This window comes from Cebidichthys violaceus, unplaced genomic scaffold, assembly GCF_023349555.1.
Source record: "Cebidichthys violaceus isolate CVI_PGR_0920_01 unplaced genomic scaffold, fCebVio1.0.p SCAF_35, whole genome shotgun sequence".
NCBI lineage: Eukaryota > Metazoa > Chordata > Actinopteri > Perciformes > Stichaeidae > Cebidichthys > Cebidichthys violaceus.
The window spans coordinates 320,625-346,280 of NW_027176539.1; the positions used below are offsets into that span (position 1 = coordinate 320,625).

The window sequence follows — 25,656 nt, forward strand, 5'->3', positions numbered from 1 at the left end:
TCTCTTTTGTATTATTCTGTTTCATAATTTAAAAATATTATATGTGATCTAGTCTTTATTTAATGAAAACATCTGTTCTGTTTAATTCACTTTGTTAACTTATTAAATTGTATTTTTTCCTTCACATTCATTTTTTTTAAATAGCAGCATTTTGCCTTTAGTTGTTAGATCAAGACATTCATTCCTATTCACATTCATAATTCAGTAAATATATATATTATTTGTAAACAATGATTATTATTTTTCCTTTGTAAATATAAATAAATAATGTCATCCCTTCCCAATAACACAACAACAACCTATTACACTAACAATACTGTAACCTGTCACTAACAAAAGACTATACTAAAAAACAGTTATACTGCACAGAGTACAGTATTGTTATAGCATCTTTTTCGTATTTATATTGTAATTTTTCAATTCTATATTTATGCACTTGACTTTTTCAGTACTTTGCCTGCATTTGTATTTCCTCTTAATATGTTTGTTGTATGCACCAAACATAAAGACAAAAGTCCTGGTAATAACACTTACTCTGTTTCTGATGGGTGACAAAAATCCACACAGGAAAAAACAACAACAACAACAACAACAACAACAGCAGTACTAAAATAGATAAACAAACACAAAAAACAAAAAAATAAAGATAAAAGAATATATATAAAACAATTGTGGTCATATTCTAAATTGTATTCTGGTCTCAAAAGATGATACTTATTTTTTTTATTTTTTTTTGTAGAAACTATTTTTTTCTTATGTTAATGTTTCTCTATTTCTAAGGAATTTAGTTATCAGTTTGTTGTTTTATCAGTTTTTAGCCACAGCATCATAAAGGACTTTCAAAGAGTAAAAAAAGTGAAGAGGTACACTCCTCTTACTTTCCGAAATCCTAAACTACAAACCGAGTGGAACAGACGCTGATTGGTTAACAACGAGCAAACCGTTGCCCGATTGGCTGTGCGTGTGAGTATCGTGAGATTTGATTGGTGTACAGCTTTTTGCACACAGAGTTACCTCCTCGCTGTTTTGCTTTACGTCTGTGCTCGTCGTACAAACACACTCATCTTTGGCATAAATGCGCGTAAGCATACAACTACATTCGTGGAGAGGAAAAAAAAAATGGCAGCTGACGATTAAGAGAAGAAGTGTGTGTGGATCGAAAAAGAAAAAAAGACGTCGCCTGTAAGTTTTGTTTTCTTCAGACTTAACGACGAAGAGTTCCGGGATATTGTTAGTTGAAGCTCCGTGTAATTCTGCCTGATAATAGGGAATAAAACTAGATATTAGAGGGTTAACGCTAAGGTTAGCCAAACCTAGTTATTAGCCAGCACCGGTGGCTAGTTGTCAACATTGGGCCCAGGCTATTACCTGGAACCTTATTACGTTGCTGTTACACATACAGGATAATAGCAGTTTTTTTGTTTGTTGTGTTTTTGTTTTATAGTAAGTAAAGTAGCGTTATTATATGTTGGCTTTTAGCTAACGTTAGCTAAGTTACCATTTGAAGGCAGAACAGGTGATATAACATATATGTATAGATATATATGTTATAACACATCTTCAGCCTTCAAATAGTCCTTAAAAGTCACGTGACCGACAATAACAACAAAACAACAACAACAACACACTGGCTAACTGACGTAACGTTAGTTCATTAAGATTAATCAAATAAATAATAATACATATTATATATTATAATAATCTATTATTATTATATATTATAATAATATATCATTATTATATGTAATATTATTATATATTATAATTATATATAATAATATATAGGATATATTATATATCATATATAATAATATACGTATATAATATATATATATATATATATATATATATATATATATATATAGCTATACAAACATTAGAAAGTGAGCGGACTATTGTCTCCAGACATAAGTCAACATTTTTATTAAGTTACAATGTTAGATATTGTAAAGTCAGGTAATAACAAAATCCCTAAATATGTTTATTTGACTCAGAATGGTTAGTTAGCTTCATTATAATAGTCGCTAATTTGATTTATATATATATATATATATATATATATATATATATATATATATATATATATATATTATAATATTATAATATAATAATATATATATATATTATTATTATTGTTTCTTTGATTAACCTTAATGAACTGACGTTACGTCAGTGAGCCAGTGTGTTGTTGTTTTTTTACTCTTGTTGGTCACATGACTTCTAAAGACACACTTCCTGTTCTCCTTCATATTTTTTCACCCCAAGTTGAGACGTTAAGACAGCTTTATATTTACTTATCACTTAACTCCACCAGTGGAGGAAGTACTCCACTGTTTTACACACAGTATTACTACAGTGTAAAAGGTACTGTGATACAAGTAGAAAGTCCTGCATTAAAAATCTTACTTATGTAAAAGTACAAAAGTATTATTAAAATGTGCTTAAAAGTACCAAAAGTTAAAGTACTTGTTATGCAGAATTACGATATTTATTTGTTTGTTATTTGTTGATTCATCAGCGTCTCTGTCATGACGTTCATAGGTGACGCATCAGTATTTCACTGTACTTAAGAAATACTCCGTGAATGTACACCTTCCTACAAGTTATTATTGTATTATAAAGTTGAATAAACAAAGTGCCGTTGCACCGTTGAACCCTGTTACACACTTCCTGTCTCTGTGGGTTAATTCACTCGACAGATATGTGTTTCGTAGTGTTTCTCCTTTAAAAGAGAAGATTGTTCAAAACGTTATCAACTTGTTTTTATTCTAATATTATCCAATGTTTTATGTTGTTGATTTGTTTGTCGTGTAACGCACCTTGAGCTGCATTTTATGTTATGAAAGGTGGTGTATAAATAGTTTATTATAAAACTGATGTCCAAATGAGGTTATGCATGATGTAATAGCTAGATAAGAACTTTATTGATCACACATCAGGGTGAAAATAGTCAAAGAAGCACAGAAAAATAGTGACGAGTGATAAAAAAAAAAAACACAAATAAAATAACACAGCAATGTACATATATACACCAAATACTATATACAGCTTTTACTTATCGCACTGAAGGATAACGCGGGATAATTGTGTTGTAGGCATTTAAAATAAGCTTGAACATATTGTGTTTTACAAAGGGGCGTTGGGTTTGTGTCCGTTCTTTTGGGGGGTTTTTTGGTCTGGTTTTACATTGAAATATGATGCGGAAAGAAGTTCTGATATTTTCAATTTGACAGAAGAAAAGTCTTTTTTTTCCCCCTGACTAACAGCAGCACCGTGAAGCGTTCCCTCAGGTCTATGTGGTGATTTCCACTGACGCTTCTCTTTTTGCTTCTACTTGATGATAATTGAGAGGTTAAGTGTTTTTATTTACGGCCTCACGACACTGTAACTTTAACTCTGCCTGATATGAATGAACTGATTAATCTCTTTGGAACTGTGTGTGCTGCATTTCATTTGAAATAATTTCACCTTTTGATATTTTATTTAATTTTTTTTTATTTTTGATGCAATCTGGTCGCCATTGGTCGTCTAAGAAGCGTCACCATTGGTCGGCATCGTAGAAGCGTTGCCATTGGTCGCCATCCCAGAAGCGTTGCCATTGGTCGCCATCCCAGAAGCGTCGCCATTGGTCGCCATCCCAGAAGCGTCGCCATTGGTCGCCATCCCAGAAGCGTCGCCATTGGTCGCCATCCCAGAAGCGTCGCCATTGGTCGTCATCCCAGAAGCGTCGCCATTGGTCGTCATCCCAGAAGCGTCGCCATTGGTCGCCATCGTAGAAGCGTCGCCATTGGTCGCCATCGTAGAAGCGTCGCCATTGGTCGCCATCGTAGAAGCGTCACCATTGGTCGTCATCGTAGAAGCGTCACCATTGGTCGTCAGTCACCATGGGAAAAACGCCACTAAAAGGCAAGGAGACCACATTTTACTACGCCTGTTTTCAAACTTTTTTTTTTTTTTTTCCTCGTTAAAGTTTTCAAATTTTGAAATTTGCAAATTTTTTAAAATTCTAAATAGGGGCTTGATCTGCCAGAAATGACGAGATGATTGGAAATAAGGCGCTAAATAAATCTATTAAGGCTGTATTTGACTTTTATTGTGAAGATTTATATATTTTTTAAAATCATTTTCAGATCAGAAAGACGGCAAAAAAGAGAAACCAGGAAGAATGGTTCCACTGACAGGATCGACTCCTGCAACAGCTAAAGGTGAAACTTCTTATTATAATAATTATTATTATTAGATATTTTGTGATGGTGTTTGCCTTGATGTGTGAGTTTTATATTACTTTAGTTAAACACAAGAGGAGCTGTGTTCAGTGTTATCACCAGTAGTCACTTCACACTGTTACATTTTTAACTAATGTAATGCGTTTACTCTACATTGCACTAGCATTAGCACAGACTTACAGTTTTAAATAAAAATAAAAGGGAAATAAATTAAATATGTAATAGTTTGCATTTAACAGTAATACTCACTTTTCTTTATGTGGTTTTTCTTCAGATGCTTTCAGCTGGGAGGAATATCTAAAAGAGACGTCTTCTCTACCGGCTCCACCCGGCTGCTTCCGTCAGGTTAGTCCTCCTGGATCTCTAAACTTTAATGACAATTACAAGTCATTGAGTAAGAATTAGCAGAAACTGTAGTCCTGGATAAAATAGTGCCCATCTGTTTTTTCTTTTAAATATGGAACATTCATCGTCTAAATGAATCTGGTTCAGGTAACGAATCAGAAAAGCTTGAAGTTCACGTCGCAGTAAACTGGAAAACACTGAAATCTTTATAGTCGACATGTTTTGTTACCAATATTGGGGGAGAAAATCAAGGCTCCATAAACATAAATCAATCTTAGTTGTATGAAATATCACAATTTTAAGTTTCAATTTGGTTTCTTCTTCTGACGGAAGCGGTCGTCACGCATGACGTGTTCAAGGACCGTGGGAAAAAGATGAAAATCCCACAATAACGACAGTTTTTTTTACAGCTTCTGACTGTGATGAACGATGTCGATTTTGGGCGATTTGTTTAAAGAAACCTTTTGTGCTTCATGCAAGTCTCTCCATAACTGGGACTACAGTTTATTATGCATCACTCATAAGTTCTACATTTATGAATGAAGTGAATGCAACGCTGCCCCCCCGACCTCGTCCTGCATTAGATAAAGATTTATTATCGCGCAGTGCGTTTTCGATCGTCGCTCACAGTATCCGTGACGTCCGCAGGCCAGAGTCCCGCCCTCCAACGACTTCAAGGTGGGCATGAAGCTGGAGGCCCACGACCCACGCAACTCCACCTCCGTCTGCATCGCCACGGTGATGGGTTTGACGGGGGTCCGCCTGCGCCTCCGTCTGGATGGGAGCGACAACAGCAACGACTTCTGGAGACTCGTGGACTCCTCGGACATCCAGCCCATCGGCAACTGTGAGAAGAACGGGGACATGCTGCAGCCGCCGCTGGGTAAGGAGTCAGGGGACGCTCCCTAGAATCATTACCGGGGAGCGTCGTGTGGGCGTTGTTCGGTTAATTGACATCAGGTGAAACCACAGAGAACAAAGACTTAAGAGACAGGAGCTGGATCCAAGAACCGGTTCAGTAGACAGGGATTAGCGCAGAGAGGAACCACGACGAACTGGTCGCTGGACAAAGACAGCAACAAAAGACTGAACGCAACAATTAGAGACAGGCGACAGCAAGTCTGATCTGGCAGGTAGAAAGCAATCAGGGCGGGGCAGGAAAACAACAGTAGAGGCAGGAAGTGAAGCAGTCTGCCACAAAAGAGGCGGCGAGTTTCAAAATAAAACAGGAAATATGAATAAATAACATTGAAACAAAGAGTCGGGAGCAGGAAAGATGACGTCAGGGTCTCTGTACGAGAGCCTGCTGACAATAAATAAACCTTTTGATTGTGATGATTCATATTCATACTTAAGAATAGTTAAATAATATCACTTATGGTTTTAATGTTATTACTCCCCCCCAGGCTTCCGTATGAACGCCTCCTCGTGGCCCATGTTCCTGTTGAGAACCTTAAACGGAGCTGAGATGGCTCCAGTAATCGCCTTTAAAAAGGTACGTTCTGCTTCAAAATACAACACAAACACACAGAACATCGTTTAAAAAGTCGTAACGAGGACACTGCTCTGCTCTGGTCCCCCCCCAGGAGCCTCCGAGGCCCCCCCAGAACAACTTTAGGTCAGGCATGAAGCTGGAGGCCGTGGACAAGAAGAACCCGTACCTCATCTGCCCCGCCACCATCGGAGAAGTGAAGGGCGACGAGGTCTTCGTCATGTTCGACGGCTGGCGAGGCGCCTTCGACTACTGGTGCAAGTACGACTCCCGGGACGTCTTCCCCGTGGGCTGGTGCTCGCTCACCAAGCACAGCCTCCAGCTGCCCGGCAACAGCGGTGAGTGGGACCGTTGATGATCCATATCATCGGACACAGAACCCTTTGATGTTTGATTACAGCAGGCTGGTCTACAAGGATCCACAATATTTAGGATTGTCACCGTCCCAAAAATCATTTCAACGCTCTGAAGTCAGTAAACTTCATGATAACGTTATAATTTACCTTCAGCCAGTACTCATGTTCACTGAGCAGAGCCTGAAGGCATCGCGATGTAACTGAAGTGAACCTCCTGTTGGTTAGCCGTTAGCGGTGCTGCTAACGTTACTAGCTCTCCTCCTGTTGGTTAGCCGTTAGCGGTGCTGCTAACGTTACTAGCTCTCCTCCTGTTGGTTTAAACACTGATTGGTTGTTTACAATGAAACATGATCAGAGATCAGAAACTAGAACCACAAGTTCTACTGAGTACTGGAGGAGAACTTTATCTACACTGTGACGGTTAACATTAAAACTTTATTTACACTGTGATGGTTAACGTTAAAACTTTATTTACACTCTGATGGTTAACGTTAAAACTTTATTTACACTCTGATGGTTAATGTTAAAACTTTATTTACACGGTGATGGTTAACGTTAAAACTTTATTTACACTGACGGTTAACGTTAAAACTTTATTTACACTGATGGTTAACATTAAAACTTTATTTACACTATGATGGTTAACGTTAAAACTTTATTTACACTGTGATGGTTAACATTAAAACTTTATTTACACTCTGATGGTTAACATTAAAACTTTATTTACACTCTGATGGTTACCATTAAAACTTTATTTACACTATGATGGTTAACATTAAAACTTTATTTACACTGATGGTTAACATTAAAACTTTATTTACACTATGATGGTTAACATTAAAACTTTATTTACACTATGATGTTAACCTTAAAACTTTATTTACACTCTGATGGTTAACATTAAAACTTTATTTACACTATGATGGTTAACGTTAAAACTTTATTTACACTATGATGGTTAACATTAAAACTTTATTTACACTCTGATGGTTAACGTTAAAACTTTATCTACACTGATAGTTAACGTTAAAACTTTACACTGTGATGGTTAACGCTAAAACTTTATTTACACTGTGACGGTTAACGTTAAACTGTGTCATTGATCTGAGGTTCACATGCGTGTAGAACCGTGAGGGGGGTCCGTACGGATCCACAACGGTCCGTTACGCCAGCCACTACTTCACAGTTTTTGTTCCTTGGAGTTTCTCATGAGCGTCTTTGGTCTTTTTAACTTTCACTCTCTTCATACCCACTTGTGCCGTCTCCTGCTGCTCCTCCAGTCACTCTGCCAAAGAGCGTGCCGATCCTCCCGGCGTCACCCTCCAAGCCCAGCAGGCGCTCCATGCAGTCCCCCTACCGCCTCCCCAACCCTCTGCCCGCTCTGCCCGTCAGGAAGGGGGTCCGAGGCCGCCGGCCCAAGAGCGAGACCATCGCTCTGCTCAAAGCCGTGGCGGAAGCGGCGGCGGCGGCGGCGGCGGCGGCAGCGGGCGGCGAGCAAAACGGAACCGTGCCCGAAAGCGCGCAGCTGGTTCCCCGACCCCACAAGAAGAGAGGGCCGAAGCCTGGAAGCAAGGTGAGTGACAAAAACACAAACCCCCCCGACGTCAACACTTTCCGTTTTACTGTCGCGGTGCAAATGAATGCGATTTTCTTTCCAGAGGAAGTCAAAGCTTCTCCAAAGCCCCGGACATCTGCCGAGCATCCAGGTTCCTCAGGAGAGCCCCGGCAGCCTCAACTCCGTGGTCTCAACAGGTGATCCACCGTTTGATCCCCATAATCAAGAGACTTCATTTTAAAACCATCAGCGCATCTCACGAGCTCGCCGTGTGTCGTTCCAGTGTGCGTCTACGTGAATAAACAGGGGAACTGCGGCCCCCACCTGGACCGGAAGCAGATGCAGCGTCTCCCGGACCACTTCGGCCCCGGCCCGGTGAACGCGGTGCTGCAGCAGGTGGTCCAGTCCTCTATAGACTGTGCGTACCAGCCCAAAGTCCTGCTCAGCGCTCTGCAGACCCACTCGGGAGGAGGAGAGGTGGTCAGAGGTAGAGTTGCTCAAATACAACTCCAGTATTTCATTTTTACGTTCCACTTGACGAAACTAAAACAGGTTTTGGCAAATCTAACCCGGCTCGCTGGCCGTTGCTGTGCCGTTATAAATAAAACATGACGTCCGGTCCTTCCTCCGCAGTGAGAACCGACGGTGGCGTCCGTGTGGTCAAGCTGCCGGCGGCCTCCAGCGCCTCCTTCGTGCTGCGCTTCCTGGAGACGATGTGTCGTCACCTGCAGTGCGACAACCTGTTCAGCAGCCAGCCGTTCAGCCACTACGTCTACGACAGGACCAAGTCAGGTGACGCCCCGCAGTCACCAGTTCTCGCGGTAAAAAAAAAAACTGGTGAGAGAGGTTCACTTTAAAAAACGTCCCTCGTTCTTGTGTTTCAGTGAAGGAAGAGGCGCTGGACGCTCCGTCTCTGGCTCGGGGGGGTAAACGGAGTCTCTCCGGAGTCTCGCCGCCGTACGCAGCTCCTCTGTCGCCGAAACACTTACGCACCGAAGCTCATCCTTCAGAAGGTACGGCTCACCAGATGTTTATTTGTGTTGTTGTTGTTGTGAAGAGGCGAGTCCTGGCTTCTCCTTAGTTATTGTTATTGGTAAACAAGCTTAGAGGAGCATTACCGCCACCTAGTGGACGGGAGTCGCTACCCGGTGATTGCCAGGTCTCCATTTAGCGTTTAAAGGGCGGCGTGTGACGTCGGCGTTTCTCTCTCCAGCAGAGACTCTGCCTCACGAAGAGAACGGCCTCCTGAAGGAGCAGCGCTACATGGACTCGGCCTCCAACTCCATGACTCCTCGACCGCCGGCGGTGCGCAGCTCCTCGGAGTACCACTCCCACGCCGGCGCCCGCTATCGCCACGGCGCGGCCGTGCGGCGCCTCTCCTCCAACCCGGCGGAGCTCGGCTCCAAGCCGCCGCTCAGGCGAGTAGAAGGTACGGTGAGACTCTGGTGGATTGTGTGTGTGTGTGTGTGTGTGTGTGTGTGTGTGTGTGTGTGTGTGTGTGTGTGTGTGTGTGTGTGTGTGTGTGTGTGTGTGTGTGTGTGTGTGCGCGTGTGCGCGATTCGTAAACCGGTGCTCAAGTGTGTAACGTTGTGCTTCCGGTAGCAGCCAGCTCCACCACCGGCCCCGAGGCTCTGGGCTCCGAGCTGCCCGGTAGAAACCCGTCGTCCTGGTCCATCGACGAGGTGATGCAGTTTGTGAGAGACGCCGACCCCACGGCGTTAGCTCCGCACGCCGAGCTGTTCAGGAAGCACGTGAGTTCACTCTTACTCTTTTCTTATTAAAATGTAGAAGTGCTTACACTGTCAGACGGATGCCGAGTTCACACTGCACCACTTCAGCCGTCGTGTTGTTAAATTCTGCATTTCATAACTCTACTACTGTTGACATGCGGAGGAAGAAAGCGGAGCGGACGTCACGGTTTGAGGCTTTGAGGACGACTTCACTTTTCTTATTAACGCTCATTTAGTTCTGCACGACTGTTGTGAAGTTCACACAGAAACTGTAAAGGAACAAACGCATTAGATACACTGAGAGGACCATAAATAAATAATAAAGACGTGTGGAAACAGGCAACAGGCTGCTGGCGGTTTGTTGGACGTTCATATTTTACATCAACGCTCGTTTGTCTCGTTGTCTCCGGTGTCAACAGGAGATCGATGGGAAAGCTCTGATGCTGCTGCGGAGCGACATGATCATGAAGTACATGGGCCTCAAGCTGGGCCCGGCTCTCAAGCTGTGTCACCACATAGAGCGGCTGAAACAAGGGAAACCCTGAAGGAGCCCGGGGTCTGGACCGGGACTCGTGGGAAGAGGGGGGGGTGGGCGGAAGGGGGGGGGGGGGGGGTTACATGTGGAGGGTCTGAACTCATATCAGGACTTCATCCAGACCTCCAGACCCCCCCCCCCCCCCCCAACCCCCAACAGCGTGGACCAGGTGTTTGACACACTACCTCACCCCCCTCCCTCCTTCATCAGTTTTGACTTTTAAGGAATCCCAAAGGACCAGAATCCTCTGCAGCGTTCACATTGCTCTGCACCCCCCCCCGACACCCCCCCAAAGATGGAGAATGTTTCTTCTTATAATAATGTTTTTATTCCTGTTGAATGAATAAGGACGGGTCGGTTTTTACTGAGGAAACTAAACTAACTCATCAGAAGTTCTTGCCTCCCCCCCCTCCTCTCATCACATTACAGTCATTTAGTGTATTCAAGAGAACTACTGGTCACCAGAAGTCACAAGTCATCAAAGAGCACAAACCAGAGCATCAGTTCAGTGCAGAAACAATATCTTCTCAATATGTTCCGTTAGCTGTGGAACGATGGATAAAACATTTCATTTCCTGTTAACTCTTCACAATAAAAGCCCCCCCCCGTTAGCTCTGCTGTATTAGTAGACTCGTTATAATATTGTGATGAACACGTTTTACTATTAATTCTGCACAATCGGGCTGCGACATTATTTTCATTGTCGACTGATCGGTCAATCATTAGTTTTCGGTCCATAAAATTTTACATTTAAGAAGCTTTAATCAGAAAATTCTTACTTTTTTTTCTTAAAAAATTACTCAAAATGATAATTTAATTTAATTTAATTTAATAGTTGACAGATTGTTGCAGCTCTACTAGATCAGCGTTTCTCTCGACGACGTCCTCGAATGTCTTTAAACAGAAAATATTCACGTTTAAGTAGATTAGTTGACAACTAATCGGTTAATTGTTGCAGTATTGGGAGACTTTGTTTTCGCTGCTAACGAAGCTACGCTAACTCAACGCTCAGCACATTTCCCTATGAATTCTCTTCTTATTTTGTTATCTAAAAGTGTCATTTTGAGGGAAATCTCTTCCGCAGCTCCAGGTTCTCTTCTTCCTCCTCGTTTAGAGGAAGATGACGGACGCGTGAAAAGACGAATGTCACCGCGGCCGGAGACGGACGTCGTCTTCTTCTTCTTCTTCAACGTCGTCACGTTTTATTAAATCCCACAGTTCTGATCCAACCTCACGTTTACCACCAGTTTCCTGCCCTCATCATCACCACCATCATCATCATCATCATCATCACCATCACCGCCCTTTATGCTCTCCTGACTGGAGTCGACGACGGCTCGTGGATTTTAAATAAAGGGCCGTTGGTTCAGTCTGGATGTGACTCTTCCTCCTAAATCTCGTGAGCTCCTCCGAAGCGTTTCAATCACTGTTAGCAATGACAACAGATGTGTACAGTTTTTATGGGTTTAACCATGAATATCAGCGACAGAATGTACATTTTGTAGAAACCTAATATTTTAAAAGGAGATCATATACACAAGTACATTGTTGTTGATGTTGTTGTTGTTTTTTTTTAATCTCATTGACGCGGCTCTTGTAGTTTCGGATCCTCTCAGTAACGTTTAGATGCTGCCTTGCTTCACATTTCTCAGGTCTCTGTGGTCTTCGTTTGTACGAACTTTTGTAGCAAACCGTTTATAATGAAAGCGCCCGACAGAATGTTCCGGTTCCTCCTGGATTCAAACAAAAACGGACTTTTTTTTTTTTTGGTGCCAAATGACGTTCAAACACGGAGCTCTGAGAGCCGTCTTCTCTTCTCGTGTATTCTTCAAACTACTTGAAATACGTGTCACTAGTCCATTTTATGTCACACCAGATAAACAGTGTGTGTTTATGACGTTGTGTATTTGCTTTTTTTTTTTTCTTTTTTTTTATATAAACCTACCAAAAACTAAAAAAGAAAATGTGTTTTTACTGACTGACAGAAAACATGGAAGTTGAAATGAGGGCTTTTGGGGACTGGTTTTCTATCTTTGAGTCACATATTCAATGCATTTTTCATATTAAATGTAACATAACAACAATAGCACAAATAGTGAGCACAATAACTGCAGGATGTTTGTTTAAAACGAGCCATTTGGATGAATTTTCAGCAGATTATTTCTTTTTTTTTCCTGATATTTTTCTGAACTTTTAAAACAATTATCTGTCTTTATTGTGTTTATTTATTTTTTATATATTTTAAATAACATTCTGAACTTTAATAAGTAACTTTCATTTAGTTTGTCCTCACAGAAATTAATGAAAAACTATGTTTAAAAACAATAAAAAAAAAATAAAGATTCAAGAAGACCTCGCTGTGAAGCTCTGAGGACCCCCGTGGGGGTCGGGACCCTCAGGTTGGGAACCAGTGATGGATCAAACACTTCCTTCATTAAACTGAAACGTTTCGTCTGACAGACGTGGTTTTATTGCTTCTGTTTGTTTACAACATGAAATAAAAGAAAAGTATTCTGGAAACAGGAAGTAGGTTTTAAATCTAGCAGCAAACTTTGAACCAGGAAGTAAAACAACGTTTTTAACTGAAGCTGTTATTAACGTCTCTTCTGTCTAAAGTTCATAATTTATAAAGTTTAAGAATAAAAGTTTAAACTGAAATAAAGTGATACATTTATATTATCTTCCACTTTCACTACGTTACATCTTTTATCAAATTCATTTTCAGATTTTTGTAATTTAATTTGTTTTATTTCCTGTATAATAAATGCTAGGGGGGGGGGGGTATTTTTTTCACAGTCTTGAATATATCAATATTAAAGATTAATTAAAAATGATTTTGTGCAGTCAGCTATAAAGGACTAAAATGTTCTCATTCCTAAAATTGCTATAAAAATACTGTATTATTATTTTCCAGTTACATTTTTGACCAACATCAGTTGTGATCATAACAACCAAATGTGTACATTTTCTGAATTTTAACCCTTTAATATTTTTTATTTAATTATTTTATGTATATTAAATTATATATATATATAAATGTAAATTATATTTATTTTTTCACAGTCTTGTAGATGTGCATGATCAGCAAAACTGTGTTTTATGCATTTCTGTTTATTGTGCCGTCAGATTAAAACAACCACACATTGGTTGTATTATATACCAATATGTCCCCGTCCCAATGATATACAAATACGAGATATTCATATTTATTGTCTGAATTATTTCCTGTATATTAAATGCTGGGGGGGGGGTATTTTATCTCAGTCTTGGATACAACGATGATTTTAATGCATTTTCATAAAAATAATTAAATAAAACTTACATTTTAACCAACATAAGTCTTGATCATAACTACCAAATATTCATTCATTTTAAGAATTTAAACCTTTTACATTTTTGTATAAATAATGCTGTTATTTATTTAATAATCATGTTGTTTTCTTCATTTTATTTTATATATCTCAGTAAACTGATAACTTAAGGTACAAACTCCGGTGACTCTCTTCGGGACTACAGCTGAGTTGTGCGGACTCACCTGATCCTCCGCGCATTGATCCGATGATACGCTGCTCGGTCAGCTCGCGCTCTGTTCCGTCGGTTCTCCTCAGTTTATTTGTAAACATTTGTAAACATTACCCACGTGGACAGAAACTAGTAAAATTCAGAGGATTAAAAGAGAATCGGGACTCTCCTCATCCCCTCATCTCCTCGTCTCCTCGTCTCTGTGGATCTACGTTTCATCTCCAAACCTCAGGTCCCCCACCTGTTCTAATCAGTCACTAAGACACGCCCCCTTTTCAAACCATATGGCTTTGTGAGCAGGCAGGCCCCGCCCCCTGCTTTTTTATGTATACTATATATATATGTATACTATATATATATACTATATATATATATATATATATATATATATGTATGTATACTATATATACTATATATATATATATATATATGTATACTATATATACTATATATATATATATATGTATATATATGTATACTATATATATACACTATATATATAGACATACATTTTTTTTATATATATAAAAATATATATATATATATATATATATATATACACAAAATACAAAATATATATATATATTAAAATATATATATATATATATATATATATATCAAATAAAATATATATTTTAATATATATATAAAGTGATGCACAGTCTTTTAAAAGTCAACATTCTCTGATTCCAGCTTCTTAAAGGTGAATATTTTCCATTTTTTTGAGACAGTAGACTGAATATTCTTTGACTTTGGGAAACACACACACACACACACACACACACTGGTTAATGACAGTAACCTGGAGAGATCAACAGTGACAGAAATGGTTAGAATGCTGCAGGCTGATTGGTTTTTCTGTAGAAACATTTATGATTTGTACGCCTCGTTCAGACTCCTTTAATGAGATTCTGACACGACAACCGTCAGACCACTTCCATCAAAACACAAAGAAACATATTTTTTTTAAATGTCATTGAAGGAAAAACCAGAGACACAAAAATTTCAGACCTCTGAGATTTTAAAGTTCACTTCCATATAAAAAGCACACGAACTGTACAGAAAGCAAACGTCCACCTGACGGAGCAGATACCACACAGCTCAGGTATAAATAACAGTCGCACGGCGAATAAATTAGGGAGCAAGTTTAAAGTTCATGGAGTATAAATAATAAAAAAGAAGATCCGTCCCTCCGCCTCGTCCACAGACTCCAGAGACGGGTCCGACACCCTGTAGCGCGTTCAGAACTAAACTATGACAAAGTGCACTCCAACGGGATAAATAACATTCACAACTCGTCGCGGAGCACCGACACCACCACGCTCCACTGAACCCTCTCCTCAAACAGACACCACACCACGGGAACTACTGCGTCTGAAAGACTCTGACTAATAAACTATTAACACTTCACAAACATCACCAAACACAACCGTTCTCCCCCCCTCTTCTTTGATCGTCATCTTTAAATCGAGTGAGCGAAATCTGTGTTGAAACCTGCTCTTCAATGGTCGGTTCCCTTCTTGTTCCCGTTTTAAGGGAATAAGTGGGCGTGTCACTATGAGCTGACACCCCCGACCAATCAGAAGAGAGGGAATCCCTCCAACGATGACGACGTTTTAAGGGTCAGTGAGAACTTAAACCATCGGGTTGTTTTTTAAGGTCTTCAATAAAAATGACACGAGGAAACAAACCATGACCGTAAACATGGAACCCGAGAGTCTGATTGATGAAGACAAATCTTCAAAAGCCACGGAGAGCCCATTGAAGGGGTAGTAGTGACGTCTGTCTGAGGTACTTCTACACAGTCCGTGTACTATCACTACAGTAGAGAGTTCGGTTAGTGTGTAACTTTAGTGTTTTAAAGCGTTCAGATTCACACGACCAGATGGAGGCAGCAGCAGAGCAGCAGCTCCTGTGTTGTAGAGGTAGAATCAGTGTTTTAGTGAATGGAGTCTGGTGTCTCTGTAGAGATCAGCGATAACAAGAGGAGAGAACATCCTATGAACTCATCTACTGTAGTAGAACACCGACTGTGGAGGAGAACCTCACGCAGAACCTCACTACTGTCTCTTTAAGCTGGCAGACAACAGTGTGGTTCAGTATATCGGTGCATTACAAAACAAATAAACAAACAGGAAGTCAGAAATCATCTCTGGATCTTCTGTGTTCACCTTCAGACATTCATGAGCCTCAGTTTGAGCAACGTTTGGAGCCATAAACTCTGATTGGACATGTAAGTGTATGATTACAGAATGTCCCCACATGTGTTTTATGGTACACCCCCCTCCGCCACCCCACCACCACCTCTCTCGCCTTCACTTCCTGGGAAGCAGCGCTGCCAGTCTCTGCTTCTTGATGGGGAGGAAGTGGATCTCCTGCGAGCTGACCTTCTTCAGTTTGATGGCCCTGCTCTTGGGGGGCTTCTTATGCGGGTTGTTGGGGTCGTGCTGGTCCCCGTGGGACGCCGTCGGCACCCCGTAGAGCTGCTGCAGCGCCGCCGCCTGGCTGCCGTCCCGTTTGATGGAAAAGTTCTTGGTGGAGACGCCCGAGAGGCCTTTGATCTTCCCGCAGAGGATGGCGGGGATGGCGTCCTTCACCGCGACGATGACTTTGGCCGCCTGCGAGGCGCTGACTATCTCCAGGTTTCCGGCGGCGCTCTGCTGACCCAGAGAGCCGGACCCGCCGGCGGCGCTGTCGACCACCCACTTGTGCTGCCGGCTGAACTCCAGCGACGCCAGACTGCCCAGGAGCTTGGAGTCCAGAGACAAAGAAGTGCCGCCGCCATCTTGACCAGAACGAAAAGACGCTTCTCTGGTCGACTGGACGCACTTTTTCCTCGCGGCCGCCGGCACCGACAGGTCGAGCACGTCGTCCTGCTGAGGACTCGGGTATTCCTGTTTCAGTTCTACCGGGCACGCTCGGACAGAAAGGTCCAAAGCTTGTCCTTCATCTGCAGGAAGCAAGGACGGGGACACGTGTGGCGGCAGCGATGAAGACGCGCACCTACGCGACGACGGCGGCGGCGGCGGAGGAGAGGTAGTATCTTTAGGAGACGTCTGAGTGCTTTTACTCGCAGTGCAAACCGGTTTTGGCATGTTCCCCTTTGAGTCCTCGGCCTGGGGGACGGGAACGGGGACGGGCAGCGGGACGGGCAGCGGGACGGGCAGCGGGATTATGACGGGGTAGGGAACTAGAAGCGTGGCGGGGGGGACTAACGGGGCCAAAGGGGAGGAGTAAGGGGCCGAGAGGGGAGGAAGCGGGAAGAAGGCGGAGCCTGGCGACTGGCAGGTCGACGCCCCCGCCTGGGAGGGGAAGAGATCCTGCAAGATGGCCGCAAACGCCGGGTTCTGCAGGAGGGAGAGCAGGTTGGCGTCCTGCGTCTGTCCCGCTGACTTCTGGTCGAACGGGTTCTGACAGAGGACGCCGCTCTGGAGCTGAGGGCAGCCGGCGGTCTGAGGGATCACGGAGGGACTCATGTGCTGGAGGACCTGCTGGTCCAGGACCAGCGGGAGCGAAACGGGGCTCTGGCTCGCTATCAGGTACGGCGCTGCCCCCATCTGGCCGAGCTGAGACCCGGCCGCTCCGGCCATCTGGAGGTGGATGGGCAGCATCAGCGGGCCGTCTCCCAGGCACACCGGGTGCAGGACGGTCGTGGCGACTTTAAGCGCGACGCCTCCCGGAGTATCGGCGCCGGGACTCGCCGCTGCCGGTGCAGGAGGCTCCGCACCACCGGAGAGGCTTCCTTTGCTGCCGCAGGAAGCAGCAGGAGCGAGCGGGTTTACTCCTTCCTCCACTTTACCGGGGGTGTCTCCTCCTCCTCCTCCTCCCACCTCGGCGCTGCCCCCGTCGGACTGGGACTGGGTCATGGTGGCGGACGCGTCGTCACTTCCCTCCATCGTTCAGTTTGAGGAGTCAGTCGAAATCTTCATCAAGTGCTACTGACGGGTCTCCTCCATCGTTCTCCCAGGAAGCTCTGAAACACAGGAAACACAACGTTTAATGTTTTTTAATTGTTTGTTATAATGTGGGACTGTCTCCGGTCCATGAACTCAGAATCGTACCTAAGGACAGGAATTTATTCTATTACAGAACCCAAAAATTATATTACTGGTGCTCTGCGTGACCAACGAGCAGAACACCAGTTTGTTTGTGGAGCAGCTGTCAGGTAACGGTAGTGATGTCAAGCGGTGGTGATGTCATAAAGTAGTGATGTCATACGGTGGCAATGTCATACGGCGGTGATGTCATACGGTGGTGATGTCATACGGTGGTGATGTCATACGGTGGTGATGTCATACGGTGGCAATGTCATACGGCGGTGATGTCATACGGTGGTGATGTCATACGGTGGTGATGTCATATGGTGGTGATGTCATACGGTGGTGATGTCATATGGTGGTGATGTCATATAGTAGTGATGTCATACGGTGGTGATGTCATACGGTGGTGATGTCATATAGTAGTGATGTCATACGGTGGTGATGTCATACGGTGGTGATGTCATACAGCGGTGATGTCATACGGCGGTGATGTCATACGGTGGTGATGTCATACGGTGGTGATGTCATATAGTAGTGATGTCATACTGTGGTGATGTCATATGGTGGTGATGTCATATAGTAGTGATGTCATACGGTGGTGATGTCATACTGTGGTGATGTCATACGGTGGTGATGTCATACGGTGGTGATATCATACGGTGGTGATGTCATACTGTGGTGATGTCATACGGTGGCGATGTCATACGGTAGTGATGTCATGCGGTGGTGATGTCATACTGTGGTGATGTCATACGGTGGTGATGTCATACTGTGGTGATGTCATACGGTGGCGATGTCATACGGTGGTGATGTCATATGGTGGCGATGTCATACGGTAGTGATGTCATACGGTGGTGATGTCATATGGTGGCGATGTCATACGGTAGTGATGTCATACAGTAGTGATGTCATATAGTAGTGATGTCATACGGTGGTGATGTCATACTGTGGTGATGTCATACGGTGGTGATGTCATATAGTAGTGATGTCATACAGTAGTGATGTCATACGGTAGTAAATAATCAAAAAGAGCCGATAAGAGCATCACTAAGAGGACTAGTATTGATTAAATCCTAACGATACCCGTCTCTAGATAAGATAGAACATATAACAGTGTAATATAATAATCCATATGTAGCTGAAGGGACAGAAGACACATAAAGGTTTTACTAGGATAAAGTACCCAGATTAATATTGATCCATCTCTGTCTCCATCCATCACTCTCTGCCTGCTTTTAATAACCCGTCTGTGTGTTGCCTTTCCGCTTCACCTCCACACACAACAACACACAACAACACATGTCCCTCCTGCTCCGCCTGTCAGCCCTCATCCATCTGCAGTGATGAGACCTCCCTCGGGTGGAGACACAATGCGTCCGCTGTCAGCGAGGTCAATTATTCATACTGATGGGAGCACCGAGGAGGACACATCCTAAAACCACCCAGTATGCAACAACAAAGTATGCCACATGTAGTCCCCCCCCCCCCCACCCCCCTCTTCATGTGGTGCTGGGTTGCCTCACTGAGCGCTCCTTCCCCCTCAGGCTGCTTGTATATTGTAGCGTAGATGAGACTTTGTAATGTGGCTCTGATGGATTACAGGGAGGATTCTGCAGCCAGACGGTCGGCCGAAAACCTGCGGTAGCGGCGGTCGGGGGGCCGTCCATACCATAATAACAAACGCTTCAGGGGCAACGTCAGTCAGAAGACCACGGTCATGAAAACCACGGTGGCCTTTGAGGTCTCTCTGTAGAGCCGGTGTTTGGTTTGTCTGTTCTGGGCTCCTGTAGAAACACGGAGGTCGCGACATGGCGGACTCCGCCATGCTATGAAGAACTCGTTCTAAGCTAACGAAAACCATTCTGTATTCTCTGGTGATTATTAGTGATTTGCTGCACACTGGCCCTTTAAGGGTTCAAAGAGAAAGAGGTTTGGTTCCCTGAACGATTGTTGTCTATTGTAATATAGTTGTCAAACACACCTGCTGCTTTGATCTCATAGGGAAGATTCATTCTGCAGCTCACAGGTCAGACTAAAAGGAATTGGACAAAACTGACATGAGAACTTTTTTTTCCCCACTGTTTCGCTGCCAGTTGTCTTCCAGGAAGTTTGAGACAAGACATTTCCTGCTTGATAACACGGTCACAAGGTCCGTGACTCGATTGAGCCTCTCGCTGGCCGACATGAAAGAAGCCTTTCTTATCTGGAAACCCCCCTCCTCACAGGCTCTAATGGTTCGCACAAAGTAGTAAGTTGGCAGACGGAGTGAAATAACTTTCTCTGTTTTGTGAGAAGGAATAAAAACAGTGATAGTGAGCATCTCTCTGAGCCTTCAGGTCATGTGATCATGAGCCAAAGTACACAGAGATCCACGTCCATCTTTGTTTGTCTTCCCCCGGTTACACGATGTGACTTCACTTTGTCTCGTTATCGCAGAGGGAACGTCAAAGAGAGGTCAGACATCAATAAACAACTCTTTGATTCATTACATTACATTACATTACAGTCATTTAGCAGACGCTTTTATCCAAAGCGACTTACAATAAGTGCATCAACATTGGTAATCAAAAGAACTACTAGTCACCAGAAGTCATAAGTACATTTCCTTTTCCAAACAAGCATCTAAGAGCATGAAGCAGAGCATAACTCAGAGCCAAAGTACAGAAACAAGAGAAACAGTTAGTGCTATAAGTAATATGAATACAATAAGTGCAACAAGCTAGTATGAAAACAATAAGTGCTGAGTGGAAGGCTCAGGGTAGCACTTCCTGAAGAGGTGGGTTTTCAGCCTGATGAAAGATGGGCAGCGACTCCGCTGTCCTGACGTCAGTGGGAAGTTCATTCCACCACTGTGGGGCCAGGACAGAAAACAGACGTGACCGGGTCGATCGGCCGCAGGGACCTCTGAGCGACGGGGCGACCAATCGCCCCGAGGTGATTCCACGAGTCAGCGAAATCTGTGTCTTTAGTTTACAGTCTCAGTGTAGTCCTGATCCTCTATATGAACCAGTCTCAATGTAGTCCTGATCCTCTATATGAACCATGTCTCAGTGTAGTCCTGATCCTCTATATGAACCATGTCTCAGTGTAGTCCTGATCCTCTATATGAACCAGTCTCAATGTAGTCCTGATCCTCTATATGAACCAGTCTCAATGTAGTCCTGATCCTCTATATGAACCAGTCTCAATGTAGTCCTGATCCTCTATATGAACCAGTCTCAATGTAGTCCTGATCCTCTATATGAACCAGTCTCAATGTAGTCCTGATCCTCTATCAGACCTCCATCAGTACGGAGACCATCAGAGAGAAGATGGTCTGTTTCTATAGAGTTGTTCTTAACGCTCGTCATCGGAGCCACCGGGTCGGATTCTGGTGAAACCAGATGAACTCATGCAGGTTCACCAGAAACTCCTTCAGCTCAGACTCCAGCAGAGACCGGTCCACCGTGGACGGACCCAGATCCTCCAGCAGAGACCTGGTCCACCGTGGACAGACCCAGATCCTCCAGCAGAGACCGGTCCACCGGGGACGGAGCCAGATCCGGAGCTCCGGAGGGAGGAGGAGAGCTCAGCTCCCGGCAGCAGCAGCGTCGTGTCGTCTCCTCCTCCGTCTCCTCCTCCTCCTCCTCCTCCTCCTCCAGGAGCAAACCCAGGACGTATTGCTGGACCCGCTGGAGGGAAGGGAGGCAACGGGAGAACCAGAACCAGGACTGAGAGGGTCAGACTGTCAGACCCTGCTGCAGTGAAATGAGAGGTTTTCTAAAGGGACTCTGGTGCTCAGAGACACTACAGCTTTAGTCCACAGGGGGCGACAGAGTCAACAGAAAACAAAGTTCAACGTAGAAACCTAAAATAAAACAACATCCTCGTGGTCGAAGATGAACTCTAGATGAACTGAACACTTAAAACACCTGATCACACAAGAGTGAAGCAGTAATCAGGCAGAATATAGGGCTTAATGTATCCTCATTTAAGTGCTACATAAGCTTTAATATTAGGTATATTGTCTCCTCTTAAATGACAAAGATGATAGTTTATAGGTGTGAATATATATAAAGTATTGCATAAATACGAGGTTTTTGTTTTTTAAAGTCTTCGTGACGGATGCGATGGTTGTTCTTTGTGGCATTTGTCCCGCCCCTCCTCCACTGTGATTGGACAGCTCGGTAAACACTGACGCAGCGTTTTTACCAGAAGTTACAGCCTCCTAATGGAGGTCTGATATGTGTCAGGAAATTAAGACATTAGTTTCCATAAAGCGTGCTCCCGGTCTGTAGACTCCAGCGACGCTTTAGAGTTCCATTAAATAAGAGAGACAACCGATAAGACTCCCACATCGTCTGCAGGAGGTTCGTGTTCACCAGCCGGTGACGGAGAACTGAGTGAAGAGGAGACGACCCCCCCCCCCCCCCCTCTTTCTCTCCGTTACTGTAATCGTTCCCACATTTCCTTCTCCTCGTTGACGGAATGTTCGCTGCACTAAGTCAACAGCAGGGACAGAACAACAACGCCTCGAAACAGAACGAGACTCTTCATTCGATTTGCAGCTCAGACCACGAGGGAACAAAGCAAGCAGAGACGGGTGGAGCTGATGATCTAAAGGTCACCACCCCCCCCCCACCCCCAAAACACCCTCCGCTCCAATAGCCAATTACATCTCATTACAGAGACACACGGAGCCTCATCATGAGCCTCACATCCTCAGACTGATGCAGGCTGCAGCTGATGAACATGTTAGCCTGATGCACAATCTGCATTTGTTCATATGTTTGTCTTTTTGATTACTCTTTAATCGCATGTTATAGTGAAGCAGTCAGGAGGCAACCTGTGGTTCTTTAAAGAGAAGTCAAAGCTTCACGTGTTAAAGCTGCATTCTCTCTAGTGTCCACCAGGGGGCGACTCCTCTGGTCGTATAGAAGTCTAGTCTAAAATGACTCTACTTCTCTCTTGATTTATTCCCTCAGTAAACATTGTAAACATGAGTTTATGGTCTCAATCTCTAGTTTACAGTCTTCTTCAATACAGCATGATGTTCATTTAGTACATTAAGCTCCATTTAGAGTCAAACAGACCATAAAGCAGGGGATGCTTTAGGGGGCGGGGCTACACGGTGATTGACAGGTGTCTACCGGAGACGTGTATGGCGTCTCTACGTCACTCCTCCTCAGTCCTAATATGGTCACTTCCTGTTCACTGGTTGCGAAACAACCAAGATGGCGACGGACAGAACGCTGAACTCGAGGCTTCAAAACGTCCACAGACCAACGCGAGACGTCACCACGACTACGACCACTAATATATCGTCTCTATGTAGTATTAGCTAATAGACGATGTCCCTCTGGATCAATAGAGTATCTATTGGACCAGTCGTCACTGTTTAACCCAGCTGGTCGTGGAGAAATCCTGTTTAAATGGTGACACTACGCCACCATTTAACCACATTAAAACACGTGTATTTACTCTTTATGATGCACTCATTAGACAATAAGTGGCTGGATAAGAAACACATGTTCACACAGTCTCCGTCTGGACGCACACTGAACATTAAGGAACAGTTATTATGACGTCCTCCTGCTGTAGTGTAAATAACCTCATGTGTTTGTGCAGAAGGTTAGGAGGGTAACGTGTCCTATTGTCTTACAGCAGTCCTGATGACGGGACATCGATAATCACAGACCGTGTAAAAAGGGCCCTGAATGTGACACTAGACGGGTTCACGTGAGGATATATTTGGCTCGTTTCCTCTCTAGAAACACTGTTGTACCCCACACAGATTCAGTACTACTATCATGTACTAGTACTGGTATTATGAGTGTTATGAGCCCGGTCACTAATGAGTCCCCCCCACCACCCCCCCCTCACCGGTTCGCCATTAAAATCAACGGAGGCTTGGTGCGCCGTGAATGCGCACGGCGGCGACATGAAGGACATTGGGGCGCGTGACGCTCCGCTGCCATTAAAGACGCTAATATGGTCCTCGTGCTATATCATAACATGGCTTTTTGTTTTAATAAACTGTGCTTATTATTTTAAAAAAAAAGAAAAGAAAGAAGAAGACGCGAGCTCGCGCTGACAGATATCTGCGTAAATCACCTCCAAATCTGATTAAAAAAAAAAGAAATAAGGCTTTAATGCGTTTTCAAAAACCAAGCTCGTGCCACTACATGAACAATTCCCAGTTAATGCACGTGCTGATGTTACAAAGAATTGAATGTGTCAGCGTGAAAGTGACGTAGCGTTCGATATGAGAAGGAGAAGAAGAAGGGAGAAGGAGCCTCGGCTCATCTGCTGCCCTTTAATTCTGCCGTCAAATGACCGTTTTTCTTTGGCACAAACGTCCACGTTTACTCACCGACCGAGAGCGACACGAGAGCGGCGGCAGCGTCCCGGGACAGCCGGACCCTCTTCACCGATCACCGACGGGGAGCCGTAACACTTTAAAATGAATCAAATGAAAAGATAAGGCTTCTATTTATCTCCTCATTGCGGTCTCGACGTAGCGAGCGACTCCAGACTGAAGCTGCGCGCGCAGCTCCGTCAGCGGGTCCTCCTCCTCCTCCTCCTCCTCCTCCTCTCTGCACATGATAAATAATAATAATTAAAGGTAGATACATGACGTTAACAAACAACGGTATGTGTCTCAGAAAATTAAGAAATGGTACAAATAATTAAAAAATCATCCCCAACTTTACTTATTAAAAATGATTTGTCCTCTTAATCCTTTATTTAGCCAATAACACAATTATTTATTCCTTTATTATCATTTTTACATTCTGTACTTTATTGTTTGAATGTATTTTTTTATTGTTGTGAAGTACTTTGTTAAGAAAAGGGCTGTATGAATAAAGGTTTTTTTTTATTATTGTCATTATTATAGTAATAGTAGTATTATAATACTACTACTATTGTTATTATTTTTGCTTTTATTTATTATTATATGTATATTAATACAACTATATATATATATATATATATATATATATATTCAATGTATCTCTATAAATATAAATACAACTATATACATATGTGTAGTTTAATTTTATTTATTATTTAAATATGTTTTTCTTGTGTTTACCTACTGGTTATGCCATAAACATAATGTTTGTATTCCATTATACCACAAAAAAAATAATATACAAAGTTGTAAAATAAATGTGTGCTGACATCATGTCAGTGTGAAAATACGACCGCAGAGGCAACACTTTATTTTACAGGTCTACAGTTCCCTGACAGAAAGTATGTCATTTGGTACTTCTTAAAGGCATTTAAATCCATTTAGTGTAGCCTGGGCAGTGGTTCCCAACCTGAGGGTCGGGACCCCCACTAGGGGTCACAGGTTAAGTCTAAAGGGATTGTGAGATTATTAACAGGATATGAAAGCAGGAAATAAATCTCTGCTGTGTCTCATGTTTTCTGGCTTTCCTTAAATCGTTTTCATACTTTCTTGTGAATTTCAAGCTCAGGACTGTGATCAACCTGCAATATGTGGAGATGAATGTTTCCCATAATAAAACCTAACACATTGTACTGAAGATAAGGTTATATGAATGCACAGAGATAACAATAATTCATAAGAAGGCTCTCTTAGGCACAATAAGGAGCATTAATAGTCATTTCTTTAGTGTTGGAGAAGCTGTTATTTTGCTCCTTCATTGTGATCGGTGCATTCAGCAGAATAATCCCGCTGATGACGGAGGAAGAGGAGAATGGAGTCGGGCAGCTGTGGATGGAAGTCTGGTAGTGACAGGCCCGGGTGAGCAGGATCCCCCTGGGTCTCCATATCAGTCCCAGCCAGCCCGGGGCTCTGCCTCGGGGGGCCCCCGGGGGCCTCTCATTGTTTCCGCAGGGAGGCAGT

At 43.3% G+C, this 25,656-nt stretch overlaps 2 protein-coding genes and 1 long non-coding RNA gene across 6 annotated transcripts; 1 reads left to right on the forward strand and 2 right to left on the reverse strand.

Moving 5' to 3' along the window:
• Positions 1-1,080: 1,080 nt before the first annotated feature.
• Positions 1,081-10,305, forward strand: LOC137883830 (sex comb on midleg-like protein 2). 4 transcript variants are annotated; one of them, XM_068725481.1, is made up of 15 exons: positions 1,081-1,182; positions 3,534-3,906; positions 4,131-4,205; positions 4,501-4,571; positions 5,220-5,454; positions 5,978-6,066; positions 6,158-6,401; positions 7,700-7,992; positions 8,078-8,171; positions 8,258-8,461; positions 8,608-8,766; positions 8,859-8,987; positions 9,188-9,403; positions 9,577-9,725; positions 10,124-10,305. In XM_068725481.1, exons 2-15 carry the CDS (start codon positions 3,885-3,887, stop codon positions 10,247-10,249), a joined length of 2,106 nt encoding a protein of 701 aa, XP_068581582.1. In that variant the 5' UTR covers positions 1,081-1,182; positions 3,534-3,884; the 3' UTR covers positions 10,250-10,305. The 4 variants fall into 4 exon arrangements, with proteins under 4 accessions (XP_068581582.1, XP_068581584.1, XP_068581585.1 ...); XM_068725483.1 differs by having other exon boundaries at positions 9,580-9,725; XM_068725484.1 differs by having other exon boundaries at positions 9,191-9,403.
• On the reverse strand, positions 3,799-14,112 carry LOC137883831 (uncharacterized). Its single transcript, XR_011104608.1, has 3 exons — positions 13,775-14,112; positions 4,476-4,594; positions 3,799-3,899 (listed from the first exon to the last, which is right to left on the reverse strand). It is a non-coding gene; the product is annotated as an uncharacterized lncRNA (long non-coding RNA).
• A 652-nt stretch (positions 14,113-14,764) lies between these two features.
• On the reverse strand, positions 14,765-24,299 carry rai2 (retinoic acid induced 2). Its single transcript, XM_068725531.1, has 2 exons — positions 24,154-24,299; positions 14,765-17,734 (listed from the first exon to the last, which is right to left on the reverse strand). The coding sequence occupies exon 2, from the start codon at positions 17,655-17,657 to the stop codon at positions 16,077-16,079; it is 1,581 nt and encodes a 526-aa protein (XP_068581632.1). The 5' UTR covers positions 17,658-17,734; positions 24,154-24,299; the 3' UTR covers positions 14,765-16,076.
• Positions 24,300-25,656: the final 1,357 nt, after the last annotated feature.